General features: G+C 32.3%; 1 protein-coding gene across 2 annotated transcripts; it reads right to left on the bottom strand.

The window, feature by feature from the left end:
• Window positions 1-1,059: 1,059 nt before the first annotated feature.
• Window positions 1,060-13,016, bottom strand: mdy (diacylglycerol O-acyltransferase). 2 transcript variants are annotated; one of them, XM_085955502.1, is made up of 11 exons: window positions 12,758-13,016; window positions 10,706-10,834; window positions 9,775-9,869; window positions 9,327-9,379; window positions 8,314-8,422; window positions 8,000-8,149; window positions 7,742-7,780; window positions 4,939-5,092; window positions 4,682-4,847; window positions 3,689-3,961; window positions 1,060-2,775 (listed from the first exon to the last, which is right to left on the bottom strand). In XM_085955502.1, exons 1-11 carry the CDS (start codon window positions 12,871-12,873, stop codon window positions 2,569-2,571), a joined length of 1,491 nt encoding a protein of 496 aa, XP_085811628.1. In that variant the 5' UTR covers window positions 12,874-13,016; the 3' UTR covers window positions 1,060-2,568. The 2 variants fall into 2 exon arrangements, with proteins under 2 accessions (XP_085811628.1, XP_085811629.1); XM_085955503.1 differs by lacking the exon at window positions 7,742-7,780.
• Window positions 13,017-24,476: the final 11,460 nt, after the last annotated feature.

Raw genomic sequence — 24,476 nt, 5'->3', positions numbered from 1 at the left:
GAATGGCCATTGATTGGATTCAAAATATTTATGCACGTGATTGAATACTAATATGGTGATATTATTTATTATTTTTTTAATTCGCAATTTCTAGATACCCGCCATAAATTTAAAATCATCTCCAATGACTTTTTATAAAATTCTCTTATACTGACATCTGTTGTATATTTGTAAATACTTTTAATAATACAACGTTTATGTTATTTTGACGTAGTATAAGCTTTGAAACATTTATAATAGATGACACTGATATGACTTATATATAAATTATTACTTATGAACAAAATATACATCAAAATGTTTGTTTTTATTTTTTTACTCAAGGTACCTCATGATTGAATAGGATTATAATAATTATTTATTACAGTTAAGTATAATATATTATGTAATAAACATTCATGTTTAGGCATATTGTAACCGATTGTAACTAACAAGTTAGGACACTTATTAAAATTTAAATGATTCAAAATATGTCATTCATCTAATTAATACTGTACTACCATCACATCCCACCAAAGCAGACATATTATGTTAATCTAAAAATCAGGCCCGTGGCACAGCAGAACTCAAAAATCATTTTTAATAATATGTTGAAATATATAAGCCATGTAGCTCAGGTATCTACTGTCGATGCAAGCACAATAAAGACATAAAATGATTATGTAAACATCTAATCCTTTGTATAACAGTGAGTCATAAAATTGAAAGCACCATTATTTTACTTTGCTCATGAATTTGCTCCGTGTAAAGTTTAGTCGCCTGTGGTGCACGTTTCTTTCATAGTAACACATTCATGCAGAAAGGTGGCATCCACCTTCGACGTGGCCCGTGAAAAATGTACTATATCCTAACTTTAGTATCGTGACATGTAGAATGATTATACTATAGATCCACCAGTATAAGTTGTCGGTTGAGTGAGGGCGCCACAATACATGCTATCATTTGACATATCATTCAATACTTTTTATATTGTAATGAGCTTAGTTCGAAATTCAAACACCTGATGATTTATGATGGTATATCTATAGACGGGTTATTAAAAAATAAAAATACTACTGGTAAAAACAATAATCTGTATATTCATAAAAAAAAACAGTCTTGCATAATGTTATAATAGTCACAATATCAAAATAAATTCACGCTGATACGGTGACTATGAAAAATGCTATACATAAGTAGACGAACATAAAAATAAAGAAAGTGCATTTTTCATAATGAACATAATATTTACAGTATGATAGATGATAAGCATTAATGATTAGTATTCGATGTTTTAAAATATATTATTTATTTGCAATGGAATAGTTAATAAATTTTTGGCTCAATTTACAAAATTATATTATACCATTATACAGTATTATCACATTAATTTAACAGGTAAGGCACTTTTATTATTATGTTTCAACACAATCACAATAAGTTTAACAAACAAACATCTAATTTTTTTATTGGTAAAAAAATTAAATAAATTTTGACTAAATTTTTTACCCACCACGGATAAGCCAAATTTAATGACATCGTAATATTTTATTATAAAGACAATAAAGCATGTACAGTATAAAAATAAATATGAAATGCAATAATAACAAGTAATTATTTACAATAAAATCTTAGAAAATATAATAAAAACGTAGTTGCTCTTTATAATTATTTTATACAACTATTGATTGAGTTGATAACCAATCTGACCTTTTAAGCGCGAAATATATTATGGTGCATATCGTCTATTACGTGACGTCACAGTAAGCTACCGGTACGGGATAAAAGTGTGTAATGTCATTTTTCTTGGTGTTTAACATGCCTACACTTTTCGACTGTCATGTCAAAATCACTTTTTTTGTTTTTAGCGGTTGGCACTATGTATTTTTTATAACAATGTTGTCTATTATCTATGGTCTGCAGTTTGGGTTCTGTTCAAAATATTATCTATGGATGACATGTCACAAGTAATTTTAACGTACGCACATGTAGAAACTGTTAAAATTAATTGAAATTAGCATGAATAATTAATAATAATTCAAATTACTAATACATTATAGTTAGTACACTTCATCAGTGTCATTCTTCAGTGAATTTACAAAGATGGTGATCGTTCAAAATATTCTGCAAAATGATGAAACCATAAAGTAAATTTGTCACTGTGACAGCATGACAGTAGGCGACATGCACCTCAATTTGATCACAACTTTACAATTGTTATTTAAAATATTAATGTAGGTACATAATTATATTATGCATACTTTCTGTAATATGCATGGTAAATAAACTCTGTTAGCAAATTTCACACATTGTATTAATTTATTGTTGATTGATATCATCTTATATAAAAATAAAAGGAATGTTTATTTAATTGTCGTTAAAATACAATTATTGACAACCGGCATTAGAATTTATATATTAAAACTTAAAATCTAGTTTAGTTAAAATCAATAATAAGTATTTATTGCATTATTATTATATTAGTATTGTAATTCTTTGAATTGATCATAAGGCACTTTAAATCGAGATGACAAAATTATTGCACTATAGTACGAAGTATCGTTAGATTGTATTCTTCAAAAGTGATGATCATTCCACGTAATGGGTAATAACATAATCGTGGTAATACATCATAATGGCTAATGGCTGGCCGATGATAATCGAACTCCATACAATCATATTTCCCCAACGGTCACCGTAGTGTTTCTCTGCATAGCGAGAGAGAAATGATAAAGGAATTTGAGCCATCATTCCCATAAAAGCCCACACCCTATATGTTTGCAGGGGCACACTCACCTGGAAACAAGAAAGTATAATGATTAATTATTAACATTAATAAAAATTCAAGTTACATTCAAATCCAAAAAAAAATTTATCACGCAGAACATGGATGAACCTATATTCGCCGGATTCAAATCAATGTGCTTTACCAACTAAGTAACCTGTATAATACTGATTACCCCAAAAATATTATTATATATTTTATTAATATTATGATTACGAATGCTACATTCTTAAATCATGTGGATTATTCATTGAATAGTTTAATCAATAAAATACAGTCGATAAGTATCTTAATATATATGTATCTTAAAAATTACTATATCAAGAGAAATATTATCTAATTGAATGTTCACTTTAAAAAAATTAAAAATAATTAGTCTAATCAAAGATTTTGAACCATTTTAAAATATTAAATAAGATTAAAGAAAGGTATTACGATTATCTTGAGCATGGATCCATTCTGAGGTTAAATTATGAACATAGTCTTTATTTTTACCATGAATTGTTAGCCGATAAGCCCATTCGGTTCTTGCTGCTTTGAATCAAACATACATTAAAAAGCAATATGTCCTATGATATAATATGCTTCTATATAAAATGTGATTTATAACATGTTTTAAATTTGCACTTTATTGTCTGTTTAAGAATAAACAGACTTCTACATTAATTTATATAGAATTTCTACATGGATATGGATCATGGAAAGCTATAAACCCTGATACTAACGGTGTTCTACATAGTATGTATCATGTGAAATATGCAGTTTTCATAAAACGCACACCCCCAAAACAAAAACATCTAAAAACATTTAAAACATTTAAAAAGACATTAAAAGCCTCTACACAAAAGTGGAAAATGCATTAGTTTCAAATAGTCATCAATTATTAATCTTTAAAAAAATGTTTTGACAAATAAATCATCTTACCAAATATTCATGAAAGAATGCTGATATGAAGAAGACCAAAGTGCTTGCAACGGTTTTACTGTATCCCAATTCGACAACTGGTATGTAAACATGGCGAACCGCCCATCTATGAATGGGCATATTCCAAGTTCTCCAGAACGTATCAATGTTATTCGCATTCCACCAATCGTTGTAAAAGTTTCTATCGGCAAAATGAAGCAACTCTCCCATCAAATTCAGGAATGAATGGAAATTTAGATAGAAGAAACATAGCCATAGCAAATGATTAGGAATCTGGAATTACAATGTGTGTAAATGTCAATCATTTTCATTATCCTATTGAGCAAGTTTAAAGAAAACTATCCTTAATAGATAGTACAGCTAGATAGATAATTCTACCTGCAGGGCTATTCTAAATCCGCCGAAATGAAGCCGCGAAATATTTCAGTACTTGGACAGTCCACCTGTTTAATACTTTGGACGCTGAAGACGCACATGCGCGTAATGACCAGGCGGCCGATCAATGTAATTAGCGTGCATTTTAAAGGTGCTAATTAAAAAATCATTATATAGTCAGCAGCGAATGAGTTAAATAACACAGTACCTTATCATGGTTATGATTGTCCAATTAGTAAAAAATTAAAATATGTATGTATGTCAGGTATTCGTGTTAGTGAAATCGATATCACAAGAGGAGCTAAATAATGACGCGCAGTTAATAATCATGCAATAAATTATTCACCAAACATCAGTATAGTGTTCCTAGATCGTAGGAAATTTTAAGAGTAAAAAGTGGAAATGGTGAAAAAGATGTTCTTCCGGAAATGACCAAATTATAAAAATAAGAATAAAAATTAATGTTTTTTTGTTTAAAATACTCGCCTGCGGAGCAAATATCCTTAATAGTTATTTTCTATAAGCAGTTTTCGATTATTTGATTGAAAAAAAAAATATTTGTAATTTGGACAAACATGAGAATATTTGTTTAAATTAAAAAAAATATAAGAATCATACGGATAATTTTAGGAGCCTCTCAGCAAGAACCATATAATCCATCTGTGAGAAAGGCACGAGAGAATTTTGAACAGATGGAATCATCCACTGTTGGAACAACGCCATCACAAGGTGAACTCCGATCACTACTTCGAGAATTCGTTTGATTAAAAACCGTTTGCGGATTCTGAAAACAAAATCAAACGAGGTACAAAATTAAATCACATTAATAATTGTAATGAATAATAGGTGTTATTTTTTACATATTATTCACCCACCTAGTAGTACGAGGAAAGTTCAATTCGTAACATACCGTTGGCGCTAATACGAAATAACCAATGTCTTTTATGGTTAAATTGTCTGGATATCGAACAATCACTGGACAATCATCTGTGTCATCATGGTTTCCATTTCGTTCATCTTCCCACGATTCTATAAATTAGAAATTACCATAAATACACAACTCAACAAAATGAATAGTATCTCAATCAATTGCTTCAATTTTTAGATCTCCATAACAATTTTTTATATAAGATCCTTGTCTGTCTATTTCCTGTCACAGTAAATGTTAAAGGTTGGTAGTACTTGACTATATAGAGATAGTTTTCAGTGTTGGTAACATACTTTCGTTCACTTCAGGAACTTTGTTTGGTTTTATTCCCCCCTAGTCAGCTCAATGATTTTTATAGTTTTACTGTCTTATAATTTTCTACAACTTATTCTTCACATACTCCATCAGGCTAATTCTAACATATCACTTAAGGGGGATGCTTCTACCTACCAGAGGCACATAGCAGAAAAATAAGAAGCTTGCGATTTGAGACATTTTTTTGATAATTAACAATTTCAACTGTGTTAATTAATAAATATGATGAATTAATAAAATATTTTTTATTTCAAGTCAAAGATAAACTTACAATAATTGTAAAAAAATGTTATAAAATGTGAATTTCTACCAACATGTCTACCAACTTAAATTTTTGCCGTATTACGAATTAGAGATAGCCGCCGCTAACCGTTTAATGTAAAGAATACCTTCCATGCTAATTTGTAAGAATGAAAATAACGGAAACGTGCTATAGTGATAAAACTGTTAAGAATAGACCTGCATGAGTTAAAAACACATCTTAAATTCCACCACCAAAATTTATTTTTGTTACAAGTTACGTGTGGCACATGTCTGCCTAAAATGCCAACCACCAAATTATGCATTGACATAAAAACATTCATTTAAATCAAATGTCTTTAAAAATAATAATATGTGCATAGGTACTTAAATAAAATAAATATCAGTGCAAAAGACATGCAAAAATAGTAAGAAAAAATATTACTATATTGTATTAAAACCATAAATTAATAGTGAATGTGTCACACATTATTATTTTATATTGCAGAGATTTGAATTATTTCAGCATACACAATAAGTTTCGAAGCGCTTATTTTATTTTCACATTAACGACGGATGTTAGCCAGTAGTGGAGTAGCAGAATAGTGCCTGCGTTGAGGTTGTGGACTAAACTAAATCCGTAGCTTGCACATTCAGATCTTGTAGGCAGTCACGTGTAATTATCAACATTCATCATAACAAAATCTGTCCTTCCAGTGTGGAAGCTCTGTGTTGAAATATCTCTGATGGTTGGTAACAACAGGCAGTGACGTGCGATGACTTGCTTGTGAGAATGCTGTTAAAAAATACATTTTGTGCCCACTATTTGCTACATATTAAATAATTAGGGTGCTGTAACAAATTTAATCTTGGCAGGCTGGCGATGAAGTAGTATATGGTACCTATTGCGTTTGGTAAACCTACAATATTTTAGAAATATTTGCATAATATTAATAACATAGAACCTTTAGATGAAGTTTAGTTAAGTAAAATTCATCACACAATCGCACAATAAATACATTATATTATTATTATACTACAGCACTGAATTCAGAACTATTCTCATATTTTAACTTATAATATATAACTCACATTTTAAATATTTTACAGAAGTGTTCTTTGGATCATCCTATTTAAGTTATTTATTATTTATATAGACACATTCATGCATCATTATTTTCATCAATTCCTACTGAAATATTATGATGTATACAAATAATAAATAATTTAAGTAGGTTGTTGCAAAGAACTCCCTTCTAAAATATTTCAAAAGTGAGTTAGAATTAGAATTAGAATTCTGAGGTCTTCATCTATCATAGCATAGATTTATGATACTGTTTCCAAACCTTTTTATATCTGCGGGCCGGTGAAAAAAAGATAAATAATTCGCATACCGCTAACTCAGAAATTAAACCTTTATTATTTATGGAGCATTTTGTTTATTAGTTTTTAAATCATATATTATAACAGACATAAAAAGTCTGATTATGAATAAAAAAATATAACAAAAAAATTCTATTGACAATAAAATTGAAATAATCAGAAACGGATCAGTAAATAATATTAATAATAATAGATCTTCTGAAATTTTGAATCATTATTTACTTTTTAAAAAAATAACGCGAAATCTGCAGCTACATCTCTACTACATAGTATAGTTGATAACTGTGGCTTTACTATTGTTTCGGAGAGAAAAGCGCTGATTGACCTCCATTTGGCTGCCCTGTTTCATTTTTATTAGTGACATGGCCGAAAAAGTCACCCACATGAACAAGTAGTTGAAAATGCGGACATAATTTAATGACTTTGAAAACCTAGATGGATATTTTTTCATTTTAAAATGTGCAATAACTACTTTAGGGCCGGCAGAAAAATTCTGCGGGCCGTCGGTTGGGAAATATTGACTACATGCCCTTTTAATGTCTTTTCTGAATTGTGTCTAAATATTTATTATATTTCTGTGTGATAATAATAAAAAATTAAATTATTCTGATGAAAATATTGGACAGATAAGATTCATATAAACCTATAAAGGGGCAAAATAAAAATAATTAGGTCAATTGAATATGTGCAACTTAGTAAACGGAACCAGCACACCTAAGACTATCAAACAAGCGATAAGGAAGAAAGCTGTTCAAGCAAACATCAGCTATTAGTCAAAGTTCACACACAAGTTTCAATACACAAAAACTTACGGTCGTTAACCAAAGCCGGGTCTACTGTGTCTGAAACAACTGGAATATCAAACAACTTATTTAATAGGGATTTTTTTTAACATTAATTTTGGGTAATACTGTATATCGAATCGATTAATACACCTACTTATTCTATATGGTTAATATTAAATTTATACTTGGTCAAATAAATAAATCTTTGGGATTGATTAACAATATATACATTGATTTTTTATTAATAAAAATAGTCTTCACAAATTGTACTGATATTGTACTTACTCCAATTTGGTGCTGACAAACTCTGACGTCTCAATGTGCTTTTGGCGATAGCTTTTCTTTGAGCTTTCCTGCACCAATAATTCACTTGGACATAACTCCAAAGCTTCAAAAATAATACCAAATATAGCATGCTCACGGACATAGCACCAACTGAAAAAAAAATATTTAAACATTATGTTAACAATCAAATTATCGTGGCTATGTTTTCAAGCACTGTATGTAATGTAAATGATGGAATCAGAGGTGCATAGATATTAGATATGTGATGGGGGCGCGTAGGAAAAGTTTAAAATATTATATTAGTTTTAACTTACCTAAACTGAATTGATTATCCTTGTAGTGTAAAATAATAACAGGAAGTGAAACTAATCCCAAAATATTTCCTATGTGACACCACATTCCAAATTTGAATGGTAATATGCCCTGAAAAAATATATAGTTAAATAAATAACAATCTTTTGAATTTCTTTATAATAAATTACAATACTGCAGTGATGTTAGTGTCTCTATGATTATTTAATAATTGTAATAACTGTTAATTTTGTTGCTTGAGAGCCAGAATACAATAATTATATGTATCATGCTTTAAAGCGTATAAGTCAATAACAGCAACATTTAGGAGAGCCATTTCAAATTTATAAGCTGGGATTTAAAATACAATATAATATTATTTTACTTAATGTATTATTAAATTGAAATAACTGTTGTCCACTTAAAGGGCTCTTCATCTAATTAATGGTTCTCTATAAATTGGCAAAATCAAGAAACTAAAGATGGTCAAGCTCTAATATACTAATATGGCTTAAGTATTTTTTGTAATAAAATACAACACTAAGACGTCTTGTACTCTTAACCGGACATATCCCACAAGCACGTTTACGCGCTCTACAACTCCGTGCATGCATGGCCGGCCATAGAAAATGACCGTGTATACACGCTGTACTTTACACTAGCCCCGGTCGGTTGTTTTAAATAAATTATACAGCCATCTCTTGTAATCATGGTGACATTCTTAACTGATATAAAAGTCTTTATGAAATACTTTTAATGTATTTCTAAATAATGATGTTTCTAAGGTTTTTTTTTTTCATAGAAATTCGTGGCCCGCCGGGTACCACCATTCTAACACCTCCCGGCATTCCACGTACAGAATACGTACCAAATATCCAAAAAATGACTATAACTGAAAAGTCTTGTTACTCATATGTACTCTTAATGAGTTGTATGATAGATAATTGTATTTTGTAACTAAATAAAATTTCCAGTACATCAAAATAAACGATATAAAAATCTTAGTGAATTTAGCAAATTGACAATTATTACTTACTACTGACAGCCCTTTCTCTAGGACAAGGCAAACACAAACGGGTATAAATGAATCTGAAAATGATAAAACATTTATATTATTTTGTATTACCCACTCCACAAATAATATTTTTAAATTAACATTCTGAATCAATCTTAGCAAAGGAAATAAAATAAATATAGAACAAAATATGTTGTTTGTATTACAAAAAACATTCTGTATAGTATTATTAATTAATAATCAACACCGCTTTTTCTTCTACTTTGTCCATATCCGTCATTACACTTCATTACACTTCACATACGTCATTACATTCTGGTCTTCCTGCATCTTCCCAGTTCATGATACCATGCCATTTCCTGTTTAACGCTATAGTTAATCAGGAAACAAAAACAAAAACATTAATTTTGTCATAGCATTATTTATTCTTATTACACGGATGGTCTCTATAGTAACGAGGAATACTCACATAATAGAAGAACTATTGACGGATGCTCTGTGCTGTCTACATTTCGTCCTGAAAGTACAACAAACCATTGCACGGGATCTACCATAACTCCATACCTGTAAAATAAAAAAACAATTATAATGAATTCTTTTGCAATTCAAATTGCCAGGTGAATTCACATCTGACATTGATTATCATATGAAGGGTGGATTCATTTTTGATGTTGTAATATTATTCTATGGACGAAAGGTAAAGTATCCCCTTATGAAATTTTGGGTTTGAATCCCGGGTTTGGCAGTCACATTGTTTTCAATGTGTATTTGAACAAAGAGCACGCGACGAATAGGTTGAGAGAGTAGCTAACATTTTTTTTCTCGTAAAAAAATCGCCTTAGAACCCTTTTCATGAGGCGTTACAGATCCACGGCAGATTGTTGAGCCAATCTAAAAAATTGTCATGTTAATCGTTCATTTATTTGATTCTCCATAACAAAATAATTATTTTGCCATGCATAGCTTGCTATTTTATACTAACACTAAGATAAGCACAATGAGTAAATAATAATAAAATGATCATCTGGAATAACAGACCTAGCTGCATTTTATAGTCAAGTTTAATTCACTTTTCTATATATTTCAGTAAAACAAAGTCAGTCCCAAAAATCCACAATTTATTTATAAACATTGTGGCAATTTTTTTTGTATTAGCAGTGTTAATAAACATGGTAAAATATAATATCTGAATTTGAGACCTCTTTAGTGAAAAACGCAGCAGTCCCAGTTGCTGCTATAAATGAATTCCGGTCATTGTATTTCTTTGCTGTTTATTTATTTGGCGGTTAACGCTAAAACTTAAAAGTTACGCTTTTCGTTTGCAACACTTAATACCCAGATCCATATAACTACGTGACAAATAAAATTTATGACATTAAGACAAATCTTCTTTAACTCACTTAATCAAATTTTCAAGAAATAGGCGGAGACCACCAATTGATAGAAGCAGGAAACCCCAATTCACGAGTCCCGTGAAGTTGTCGAATCCAGAACTCCATGAGAACAGTGAATCTTGCGGTCGGTGACATCTGCAAAAATATAAGATAGTTATATATATCTATATCATGGTAGCTTTCGATAAAACATCACATCTTTTTAGAAAGTCAAATAAGTACAGCAAATACATATTTTTAAAATCAACTCCTCTATGAAAGTTTATGTCTGTCAAAAATTCATTTTCAAGTTGCTTACAACTCATTTTTTCAAACTTCAAAAACTTGTGACCGTTTTATTTCAGTGACAAAATTAAACTTTCTAATCGATTTATACATAACTGTTAGTTATAAAAACAAAAATTATGAAATTTAAACTCGAAATGCTTTGTCACTATCCCTAGTTACCATAATTTTTCAGCATTTATTGAATGGATCTCGAGGTAATAATTATCATATTACCAGTAGAGTTTGTAGGACTAAATAAAATAATGCACGGTTGCTGTTTAATTCAATATTTCCTTGGTTAGGTATGGATATTTTCATAATAGAATGACAACAATCATTATATTCAGTACCTACTTATCTGTCCAAACTCTCAACACCTGGCTTCAACGTCTAGTGGTTGTCATGTATATGTGGCCGAAGTAAAAATGTCAATATTTTTTTATACAATCACTTCGGAATTGGACTGACTAATTGTTCCACTCACATTTTTATACTCAAATAACCGTTTACTCCCAACTTTAAAATGATGTGTTTAATATGATACTATTGTGTGGTGCCTAGGTATTAATAATAGGTATTTTCTGTAATCATGAAATAAATGTTGATTTATAGGATGGGAAAAGACAGAGTGCTCATGGGTACAACTTTCCTAAAAAGTGTTTGTTCACACTTAGCTCCCAAAAAATATTCTAAATTATCTCTTTGGTGGGGTGCTGAATTTAGTAGAAGCCCAATCTAGGTACATAATACGAATCCTGTTTCTGGTAGCATAAACAGGTCTCCTTTTCCAATTAGATTCTTGTTGGTCATGTAAAATCTCAGATACCTTAGTTAAGTATGAAGTAGGTAGGTAGGTATGTATTCAATAATATTCAGGGATGTCAAAACTGCATAAAAATAGAATTCATAATAGGTATTAAGTATAGGTACTTATTATTATGTAGGTACCTATATAATGAGCATCGTAGACAAATAATAGAAATTAGGTAGGTACCTACCTAGGTACTTATCCAAATCCTTATCTCATGAATTATGTTATCAGCAAAAATTACCTTTAAATTGAGTAGGTAATTCATATTGGTTCCTAATATTCAACATAATATCCGACATTATTACATTAATGTTATCTTTGAACTGTGATAAGAATGTGTTTTATCATTGTAAAAATTGTAATCTTATATATCTATTCACATAGATGTTCTATGCTATTATGTTTCTTCTATATTAACTTTAATTTGTCTACTTTTTGTGGCTATCTATAAGCAAGTATGTAACGATGTAAACAGATTACGAAAGCATAATTACAAGGCGGGTAAGGCAGCTATACATTTTTAAAGCAACTTTGTGAATGGCCTTGGCGTGAATATGAACAAATCGAGTAAAATAAGTAGGTAAGCACGCGGTACCTACTATTACATGCACTAAAAACAACAACTTTACTTACGTGCGATACAGGCACGAGCCGCGGTATTCATGGTCGTCAGGGATCCAATTAATACTTCAAAATAATATAGGTAGGTACCTAATTATTGTAGACATAAGATAATAATACAATATGCAGATTTTTTACATGACAGCGATGTAGAATAATTATTATTCTATGTATCAGCTGCAGATGTTTTTAAACTGTCAAAAAATTTAATCAACACTTCAAACTTCGCTCTCCAACAATATCAACCAACCAACTTTGCCATGGGAAGATAAAATAAACGCGTGTCTATTTTCATACCAAAGTAGTGTTGTATAGTTGATTAATTTAAAAATAACATTCACAATAACTTGTTGACTTACGGTTTATCGTTTTGTAACTTTCTTGCTTTTTTCTCTTTTTCTGTAATTTCTTCTGCTCTAGTCACACTTTGGGCCCTTCGATATCGCAATGACTTTTCTTCTGCCTCGCTTGTCATTGCTAATATTTTGTTTGTTCACGTCTTCCAACTAATAATAAATGTATTGACGCCGTTCTCTGATAGAAACGCGATATTTAGCCGGCTTCTGCTTCTACTTCCACGCCCGACCATTCGACCGAACCGCAGAGTTCGATGTGCACACAGCGCACAGATAACGCATCAATATTTCTGTCTGGCGCCCAGTGGCGATTCATTAATCCCAATGATAATAATATTATTATCTAGTCTTTCAAAAAGGTAGTATAAATCTATTTTTCGCTCCTGAGCGAATAATATGGGTCTCCAGTCTAGGGTTGCCAACCGTCCCGAACACAGGTAAGTCCCGAAGTACCCGGGTACTTTACCAATTACCGGGAATCAGTGCTGTCATATTTTTGTCATCATTATAGGTGGTCCAAGAAATTATTGTATTTAGGTTAGGCGAAAACTATCGCGCTGACTTCCGTTGAAAATATGTAAATTATTTTGTTTCTTACGAAAAATATAAGGGGGACTTGAGAAATTCCTGTATGACGAAATTATAGCACGTTGCACCAAATTACAGTACAGAAACAGCGAAATTATTGAAGTAATTATTAGTCATTTTAAATGTAGAAATTATAATCTTCAAGAAAAAAACGCAACAATTTTACGGCATTTAATAGTATATTATTTTGGGCGTTCTACCTACACCTTTTTAATATCGTACATAGTACGCGGACCAAAATTATAATACAAAATACTATATTTACAGCACAGTTGGCAACACTACCGGGAATGGAGTTTGCTATCTAATTATGATTGGGTTGGGTTTTAGATCATGTCCGGTCGCTAAATATTCCGGAATTTAAGAGATCATAATCCAATTTCGCTCCACTCTTTTATTTCTCGCACAAATAATATTCTCATTCTCATGCTCACGTTATTGTCAAAATTATTTTCAACAATTCTAAATGAAACGAGTTTCTAGAATACATATATTACAACGTTATTCTTAGGTCGTATTCTTATTTGTCCGGTACAAATCTTGCAATCGATTTTTAACTAACTTCCCGACTAGCTAGACATTTGAAACTTTTAGAATATATCAGAAAACGATGCCAATGCATTTTTTAATACTTTTAGTCTTTAAGTAGAATTGAATTCATTTTTAGTTAATTCTGTTTTGTATGAAAAGTTATTTCAATACCATTATTGGTTGCTAGGGGGTCCTAGCAACTAAATCATTAAATAATATATACGTGCGTTACTACGGAAATCAATATGAAATGACATTTCATTATTCAGTATTTCTATCAAGTACATTTTTTTTTTGATCGTTTAAGCTAGTCAAGTCAAGTTTATATGATTTATCTGATTTATATGATTATCTTGTAATTATTTGTATTTAATACCTACCAATTATTATTTTATGAATAAAGCGTCATTCTATTTTAAAAACTGTAACTGAATGGATAGGTATGTAATATGACTTTTGCTCGAAGAATAATGTGGATAATATTATTAAATTTAAATTGTTGTTCCGACAAGTCTCAAAAGTTTGGCAACCCTAGCCTCCAAATAATCGTAGCTACAAATTTTGTACGGACTGGTTGTTTAGTTTACGATTCGCACGACCTATTGAAAACATTAATTAAATTATATATATTATTAATTAATTTCTGCCAGATGCGGGATTCGAACCCTCGCCCACGCACCGTGTACTCCAAGAATAATAACATTTTACTAAGCACTACTTCCATACGTGTTTACTTTATAGTTATATAATATTTATTTAAAAGTACCTATCACAAGTTTTTACCTGTTTCCCGATTTTTTTACTACAGATAAGTGTTCAAAATGAGTTTTCAAATTACCTAATCATTAGCGATGATGACATATTGTGTAGTAGTGTCAAAACTGGTCTAAATAAAAACAAAAACATGAATAGGGCTGTACATTTTATTTTATTATAATAACTTCCCATCAAGGATTTGCAGTATAGTTTCAAAAGAACAAAATTGAAATATCGGTTGCTAACCATTCATTGAAACCCTGGCGACATAAGAGAGTCAAACCATATAAAATATCATTTTCTGAATGTACGTTAACTCTCTATATCAAAGTAGAAAGTTTTATTTACTTTTCATCAAAATTAATTTTTGGAATTATTTGATCTGTCATTTTGACATTTTTTTTATTATTCATTCCTATGAAAATACTTCGGCAAGCCACTGGCCTGCTAAGTGATCGACGAATCGGACGAATAACAGTGCACGATAATATTATTCTTCATTGAAACGGCTTTAGCACAACCGCTGCCCAATTTACCTAGTAATTAGGATTTAATGTTTTTATGATTTAAAAAATGTATTAATGGCGCAATACTTACACGGCGTTTGCTTTAATGTATGAGTATCGTCTATAAAATAATTTTACTTCACTGATGTAGGGTGCTAGGTCAGTGGCGCACCCAGGATTTATTATTGGGGGGGGCCCAAGGAGGAAAATGTAAATTAGTCCCATAGGCTCTTTTTCTTCTTCATTTAAATATTTTTAGATATTTTCACAATACACGGCGGCGATATATTTGTACAGTTTCTCCTAGTTTTTATTAAATTGGAGGCATAGTTGTGGTAACCGTTGAGCGTGTCATCAGCGACTGGCGGATTGGAAGTGAACAGCGACCATGCTGGACATGTGTACCTAGTATGCTAAAAGATTACTTAAATAATATCGGCTGTGCTACCCGCTTGGTCTAGAGCAGTGTTTCCCAAAGTGTGGTACGCGTACCCCCTGCGGTACGGGAAGAGTTTGGTGGGGGTGTGCGCTGCACCGGGTTATGGCTACGCCTGGTGCAACAAGCATTAATACAATATCCATGCTAGAAGGTTTATCGCATGCGGAAGAAGAGCAATTGTTGGAATTATTAACTTCAGACGGATTCTTGCAAAATAAATATAAGGAGTGTACTTAAACATCATTTAGGTTGCAAATGCAATATGTGTATCCAGTTTTAACAGAGACATTCCTGAAATACATATTGCCTTTTCCAACTTCATATTTATGTGAAGTTGATTTTTCAGCATTTGTAGACATTACGTAAAAAAGAAACAGTCTTTCGGGTGTGAAACCGGACCTCAGATTAAAATTGATTACCAATGAATGTTATTTTTTATAATATAACTTTGATTTATATTTTATTATGAATGAATTTTATTCGTCGTTTATTATTATTTTGTTTATGTACTACAAAAGAAATATATAAATATATTTTGATTGTTATTAAAGTACTTATATGCATTTTTCTCAGTGTTACGAAAATTATAGAAGGGGTACACAGATGTCGAAAGCTTGCGGAACACTGGTCTAGAGAGCTACAATATTTATGCCGAATTTCACCGAAAAAAATGTTTTTTTGATTTACACCACCACCGTAGTGGGTGTAGTCGTTCTTTTCGACGAATGTTTGTCGTAGATTTTTGGTTTTTCAATATTGAGGTTTCAACATATTAATCGAAAATGGACAAAAAAGTATTATTGCATTTAAATTATACACAACCTACTCAATACAACACAGCCTAATATCTCGCTTATCGGTCTTTTGTCTATTGCACTCGGTGTACCTACACCATGGCCCCCACATCCTGAAACGGGCCCTCAGGCTAGGGCAGTGGTCGGCAAACTGCGGCTCTTTGGCCCCTTGAGTGCGGCTCTGCCACAGATGCTCTCTGCCATATTTGACATGGCTACAAAGAAGAAGCAAAGAAAATGGAAGAGGATAACCGTAAATGTAATGTTGAATAGACCGAGACTTCGCGTTTATTCAAAACTTAAATGGCTTACCGACCTGTATTTATGTCTCGGGAAAAATTGGCGCATTGAAATTTAGAAAGATACAACTAAAAACTCGTAATTTTGCGCTAAATATTCTGTCGATGATGCAAGGAAGAAAGCAGCTGAGGAGAAGAGTCAAGAAAAATAAAGTTCTGTATTTAATTAGGTACTGAATAAAATCTGTCAACAATGTTAATATTGCAAGTTTTGTGGTTAGTAAAAAGATTTCCAAGAGAGGAGATCAAGGGTAAATTAAGAAATCGATTTATTGATGAGAACCTGGAATCGTGCTTAAAATTAAATCAACAACATACGAACCTGACTTACCCAAACTTTACAAGGAGATGCAAGGCCATTATTCACATTGAGTTTGTCACATTGTCATGATTCAATTTTATGGATACCTGACTTACAATTTAATTTTTATTAATAAATAAGATCATTATTACGTGTGATATTCAGTTTTATTCAGTGTACCTACCTATAATTTAATTAGGACTTAAAACTTTAACTAAAGTAAATTAGCAGTATACCTACTTACTACCTACGTATATAATTTAAGTTTAAGAATTTTGCCTCTCAAAAGAAATCTCAATCGTTGTACTGTTGATATTTGGCTCTATTGACTAATGAGTTTGCCGACCACTGGGTTAGGGTATTTGACGGGCCCCCTATCCACCGCTTAGATTAAAGGCAGTGTGAAATACTACATTAACGTTTTTCAAATTGTGTTTTAGTTCAAATTGAGGGTACTTATACATTGAATTATTGGCGATTTTCAATACATCTACTTTAATAATGGAGCTGTCGAGTATCGACACATAATAATCAGAAAATATATTGGTCCATTATATAAATTAAAATGTTCATAGACCTGAAGTATAATAGCGCCGCAGGCGACTTTTTTTTACTATTAAGGATAATTTATGATGTGTGTTTATCTCACTTATCTGGTCAACCCGACACGCCAGGCCCCCCACAGCCCGGGCCCCCAGGTTAGAGCCCTGTCAACCCTCCCCAGCCATGACCTATACCACTCCGGAATTCGGGTGGACACCGAGAATTTCATTAGGGAACGGGTTTCTAAAAAAACCTGACATTGGTGTTTCGAAATTTTTGTGTTAGAAATTAAAATCTAAGAAATTTTACTAAAAAGGATGCTGGAGAATTACAAATCATTTTTTGCCGTGTTGTTTGTCTAAGCCCAAGGTATAGTTTATTGGCTTTCGATTTCAATGTGTAAAATCATTCTGATGATTTTCATATTTTGGGGGGGGCCAAGGCCCCCTGCCCCCCCCCCCCTGGGTGCGCTACTGGCTAGGTAGGTATACTAATACTATGTAGGTATACTGTACAGTAAGTAGTTTGTATGCGCTTTTAGAATCTGATTGGTTTCCATTTGGATTCTAGGTAGGTAGGTAGGATAATATACTAATAATGTAACTACATTTTTATCGAGTGGTGCAGAGATCGTTATACTAAGAAAGTTTTCACAATATTTAATATATTAAGGGGGGACATGCTCGTCGAAGGTCAAAATTGAGTTTTTATTGTATATTCAAACCATGATCCTGGACACTCCTTAAACGTTGTAGATGATCTATTTATATAATTTTGAAGCCTTATTATCCTTCATAGTTATTTTAAACATTTCATGACTGCATGAAGTATTTTTGTTACATAAAATAGTATTCTTTTAAACCTCTCGCTCTAATGTTTTAGAATATAGTCATATTTCGGTACATAACTGTGCAGTGGTGTTAAGATTTTTTACATTTATTAATTTTTAAACGCATTTATAAAACCATTAGTATAATTTATTACGAGATAATTTTTGTAAAATATTCACGATAAAAATTATATTGATAATCTCTGTGATCCCAAATTTGACAAGAATTAGGCATTTTATTATTCAAAAAATCGGCAAGATTAACACATTTCAAGATGATTCTAAAGATATTTTTTATAAGCTATGTCTTTGACCATTTAAATGTGATAAACATCTTATGAATAATAATTGCTTTATAATAATTATTGACCTAAGAATAAGGTAGTGTTTTTTTGAAATACGCCATTTCTTTTGTCATTCCCTAGTGGTTAAGCTACAACATACGGCCGTAGCCATAAATTGACAAACTATAATTGAAGTAGGGAGTAAAATGATATTGACGCGCGTGTTTGAACATGTACCGTTGAAAAAAAAATTAAAAAAAATTCGGTTAGATACATGTTCAAACACGCGCGTTAACATAATTTTACTCCCTATTTTAATTATAGTTTGTCATTTTATGGCTACGGCCGTATGTTGTAGCTTAACCACTAGGGAATGACAAAAGAAATGGCGTATTTCAAAAAAACACTACCTTCTTCTTAGGTCAATAATTATTATAAAACAATCATTATTCATAAGATTTTTATCACAATTGAATGGTCAAAGACATAGCTTATAATAAATATCTTTAGAATTATCTTCAAATGTGTTAATCTTGCCGATTTTTTGAATAATAAAATGCCTAATTCTTGTCAAATTTGGGATCACAGAGATTATCAAAATAATTTTTTATCGTGAATATTTTACAAAAATTATCTCGTAATAAATTATACTAATGGTTTTATAAATGCGTTTAAAAATTAATAAATGTAAAAAATCTTAACGCCACTGCACAGTTCTGTACCGAAATATGACTATATTCTAAAACATTAGAGCGAGAGGTTTAAAAGAATACTATTTTATGTAACAAAAATACTTCATGCAGTCATCAAATGTTTAAAATAACTATAAAGGATAATAAGGCTTCAAAATTATATAAATAGATTATCTACAACGTTTAAGCAGTGTCCAGGATCATGGTTTGAAAATACAATAAAAACTCAATTTTGACCTTCGACGAGCATGTCCCCCCTTAAGTAGGCTACATACCCGTACCAAACTAATCCACAAAAATAATATTAAGTCATATTATTAGTTCGAAATAATTGGAATGCAGACTCTCAAACTGCTATGAATGAAGAAATAAATCATAGTAATTATGGACAGTTTTATGTAAGGCTCTCCAATCAACCTGAACAGTTTGTGAGACAGTGTTAAATCGGTTTTTCGCGCCATTTTTTCAATGACCGGCGCAGTTGAATAACATCTATATCTTCTAATATAGAAAAATCAATTTTTGTTTGTTTGTTTGTTCGTATTTTACGCGCTGCCATACCGTTCATCCGATTGCGATAAAACTTTGTCAACTTATTGCTTGCACTTGCGCGAAGAGTATAAGCTATATCTTATATATAAAAATGAATGACTGTCTGTCTGTCTGTCCCGTATGCGTTCCTATACCATTCATCTGATTGCGATGAAATTTTGATCAGTTGTTGTGCGCACGTTGTATTCGTTGTAACTTTCGTCAGTTGTTGTACGCACACCCGCGAAGGTTTCTGAATTAGAAAAATCATCATCTTCTACTTCTTCATTCTATTTTCTTTTATTCGTATGGTTCCTATACCATTCATCCGATTGCGAACAAACTTTCGTCAGTTTTTGTACGCACACCCACAAAGGTTTCTGAATTAGTACAACCATCTTCTTCTTCTTCATTATATCTTCTTTTATTCATATGGTTCCTATACCATTCATCCGATTGCGATGAAATTTTGATAAGTTGTTGTGCGCACGCCCGCGAAGATTTCTGAATTAGAAAACAATCTTCTTCTTCTACTCGTATGCGTTCCTATACCATTAATCCGATTGCGACGAAGCTTTTTTCAGTTGTTGTGGGCACACCTGCGAAGGTTTCTAAAATAGTATTATATAAAATACAAAGTTTGTTGTTTGTTTGTTCCATCCAATTTTGAATTTTTTACTACATATTAATACTATTAATAACGTTTGCATATTTTGGATTCGATTTTATTTAGTGTTCTTTTGTTTGATCTTTACTCCTATTAGAATTATTTTCATATTGCCATATTGTATTACACAGATATTTTAATATTAAAAAGATAATTACTTATTATTATTTTTTAAATATCTAAGATAAATGTATCCACGGAGCGACCCTGTGCGAAGCCGGGTAATTCAGCTTATATTATAATTATATAATATCTGCCTATTGTTAACAAATTGAAATGTCACCATTTTTTTTCAAATTTATTTAATGACTATTAATTATTAGTATTCACTTCACTTCGGATACCTTTTTTTGCAAGCTTTTGTAAATTCTCCCAGAACTCAGGTTGGCAATTACTGAAGAGTGACAATTTTAATTGACATTTTTTTTATTCACAATATTATTATTATTGAACCAAAATATATGGCGACCCCAGTGGCGCACCCAGGATTTAATATTGGGGGGGGGGCAAGGAGGAGAATGTAAATCAGTCCCATAGGCTCTTTTTCTTCTTCATAATATAACTATTTTGACATATTTTCACAATACATGGCGATATATTTGTACAGTTTCTCGTAGTTTTTTTTAAATTGGAGACATAGTGGCGGTAACCGTTGAGCGCGTCATCAGAGACTGGCGGATTGAAAGTGACTAACAGCAACCATGCTGGACATGTGCGCCTAGTATGCTAAAACATTACTCAAATAATATCGGCTGTGCTACCCGCTTGGTCTAGAGCAGTGTTTCCCAAAGTGGGGTACGGGAAGAGTTTGGTGGGGGTACGCGCTGCACCGGGCTATGGCTGCGCCTGGTGCAACAAGAATTAATACAACATCCATGTTAGAAGGTTTATCGCATGCGGAAGAAGAGCAATTGTTGGAATTATTATCTTCAGACGGATTCTTGCAAAATAAATATAAGGAGTGTACTTAAGCATCATTTAGGTTGCAAATACAACATGCGTATCCAGTTTTAACAGAGAAATTCCTGAAATACATCTTGCCTTTTCCAACTTCATGGTGTGGAACCGCACCACTGACTGTAGTGGGTGTAGTCGTTCTTTTCGCCGAATGTTTATCGTAGATTTTTGGTTTTGTAATATTGAGGTTCCAAAATATTAATTGAAAATGGACAAAAAAAAGTATTATTGGATTTAACTTATACACAACCTACTCAACACAACACAGCCTCTCGTTTATCGGTCTTTTGTCTATTGCACTCGGTGTACCTACACCATGGCCCCCACATCCTGAAACGGGCCCTCAGGCTAGGGTATTTGACGGGCCCCCTATCCACCGCTTAGATTAAAGGCAGTGTGAAACACTACAATAACGTTTTTCAAATTGTGTTTTAGTTCAAATTGAGGGTACTTATACAGTGAATTATTGGCGATTTTCAATACATCTACTTTAAGCATCTACTGGAGTTATCGAGTATCGACATAATAATCAGAAAATGTATTGGACAATTATATAATTTAAAATGTTCATGGTCATGGAGTATAATAGCGCTTACTTTACTTTACTTGCTTTTTTTTACTATTAATTTTATGTTGTGTGTTTATCTCACTTATCTGGTCAACGCGACACGCCGGGCCCCCCACAGCCCGGGCTCCCAGGCTAGAGCCCTGTCAGCCCTCCCCAGCCATGACCTACACCACTCTGGAATTCGGGTGGATACCGAGAATTTTTTGACAGTTCATTAGGGAACGGGTTTCTGAAAAAACCAGACATTAGTGTTTCGAAATTTTTGTGTTAGAAATTAAAATCCAAGAAATTTTTCTAAAAAGGGTGCTGGAGAATTACAAATCATTTTTTTGCCGCGTCATTTGTCTAAGCCCAAGGTATAGTTTATTGGCTTTAAATTTCAATGGGTAAAATCATTCCGATGATTTTCATATTTTGGGGGGTGCCAGGGCCCCCTGCCCCCTCCCCCTGGGTGCGCCACTGGGCGACCCCTATATCATAATGAATTATGTATAAAAAATATTGCAGTAGATTATACTTGCCCATTACTTTTCCTACTTCTGTTTGACCATCACCATCACCCGAGGTCGAATCTTTGCATGATAAAGGCCTCCTTCCACTCTTTTGTACCCTTGCTCTACAGAAAACATGCGTCGTTCATATACGACTGACTTGAAACATGCGAGTCAGAGGCTGCTATTGAAACAGTCGTACAGACCTACAAACTTATCTGGAGAATGAGATGGGGGAGCCACTGTCGAAGACTACTCAATCGCGACTCGTAACTGGCAAAATCTGACATTCGAATTACGTTTTTCAATATGATGTCCTATGGTAGTTCCATTTTTGGCCATTCTCCAGATAAGGTTATAGGTCTGTACCATTTGACTTGTTCCTTCCTTCACAGCGTTCGCGTAATAGCGGGGGGCTGACAGAGCTCTAGCCTGGAGGCCCTAGGAGGGGCCCAGCGGAGCGGGTCGACTACTTAAGTGAGATTTAACACACACCACAAATTCGCTAATAGTAAAAAAAGTCACCTGCAGTGCTATTTCACAAGTAGAATTTTATTTTATAATTATTTTTCGTGTTTCCTGACTAATGAAAATGGCTATTTATCCAATATGGCAAAGGGTCGCATGGTACTTGGCTACATATCACTAAAGGGGGTTGCGATCAGTGCTTCATAATATGCCAACAATTCAAGTGTATTTATTTAAAAATGCCAAAAATCTCGGAAAAAACACAGAATACCCTTTATTTTACATGGAACCCTGGAGTTCATGTTGTAGAACATTACACTCCCCTTAACCTTAGCGATAGGTTGGGGGGCCTGCCATATTACCTATATGAGATTGCTGTTTCTGATAGTAAAGGATAATGATGATTGTGTAAAGAGTGAAGAGAAAAACGTGAATCATGCATTATAGTCTTTCCACTTCATAATTGCAATTAATATGAAATCACTATATTAAAAGTGCAAAGCGGTCATTTTTAAACATCTTTCTCGTTTTATTAATCTATGTATAAAATGAATTAGCATCACGTGGGTAATATTTATATTTAAGTCAAACTTTATTCAAACTCTATCTCTAACGAATTTATAAGTATTTTTTTCTGTTATTATATTTTTGTTCTTATTTCATTTTCAGCTACGGCCTGCTACTCCTGCATTGTGTTTTTTACTATGTCAAATGTATATGAAAGGTTTAAAACACAAAAGGCAGTTTCCATTTCTGTAAAATGTTGGCGAGTCATTAAAAATATCTTATCTTTCTTATATGTGCAATTTCTGATAAAAGTATTTGTAAATATTGTTTGTGTACCAATTATATATGACATTTTATAATATTTTTTTTAGAAATAATACCTATAAAAGAGAATTAAGACATATTTATTGACAAAAATAGGAACTGGCGTTTTTGTTTCTAGAGCCCTCAAGATGTATTTCTTATAGCTAGTTCGGTCGCTGCTACACAAAACACCAATAAAGGAACATACACCACTGTTTAAGTGGTTTTTTAATGGCTAAAAATAGTTCTTTGGTCGGAATCGCTCTGCGCACGTATGATGTACGTGGGGACACCAATTAGTATAATTCATAATTATGCTACAATGTTCTACTCCACAAAGTGAGTGGATACACATGAATTACAATGACAATTTGAGTGATGTTTAAAAAATGCAAGTAGTGCGTTGCACTTGTATAGTATTAGCCGCCACTGGTGTGTACAATATATTAAATTATTTAAAATAATTCACTGGGTCTAATAATATTATAATGAGTGGAAAGCACAGCGCGTATACATACTCATATTCTATGGCCGGCTTTGCAGTACGAAATTGTAGCATACATCCGGTTAAGTGACTCATTTCCCAGGACTACTAACATACAGGTGTTCGCCGGGAAGGTTTACTACTTTAATTTTGTATAACCTTATGAAAAATGAAAACAAAATGG

Source organism: Rhyacophila brunnea, unplaced genomic scaffold, assembly GCF_057557595.1.
Source record: "Rhyacophila brunnea isolate RB1 unplaced genomic scaffold, BYU_Rbru_1.0 scaffold_5, whole genome shotgun sequence".
NCBI classification, from domain to species: domain Eukaryota; kingdom Metazoa; phylum Arthropoda; class Insecta; order Trichoptera; family Rhyacophilidae; genus Rhyacophila; species Rhyacophila brunnea.
The sequence above is the reverse complement of the archived record's forward strand: the minus strand, read 5'-3'. Positions and strand labels throughout refer to the sequence as shown.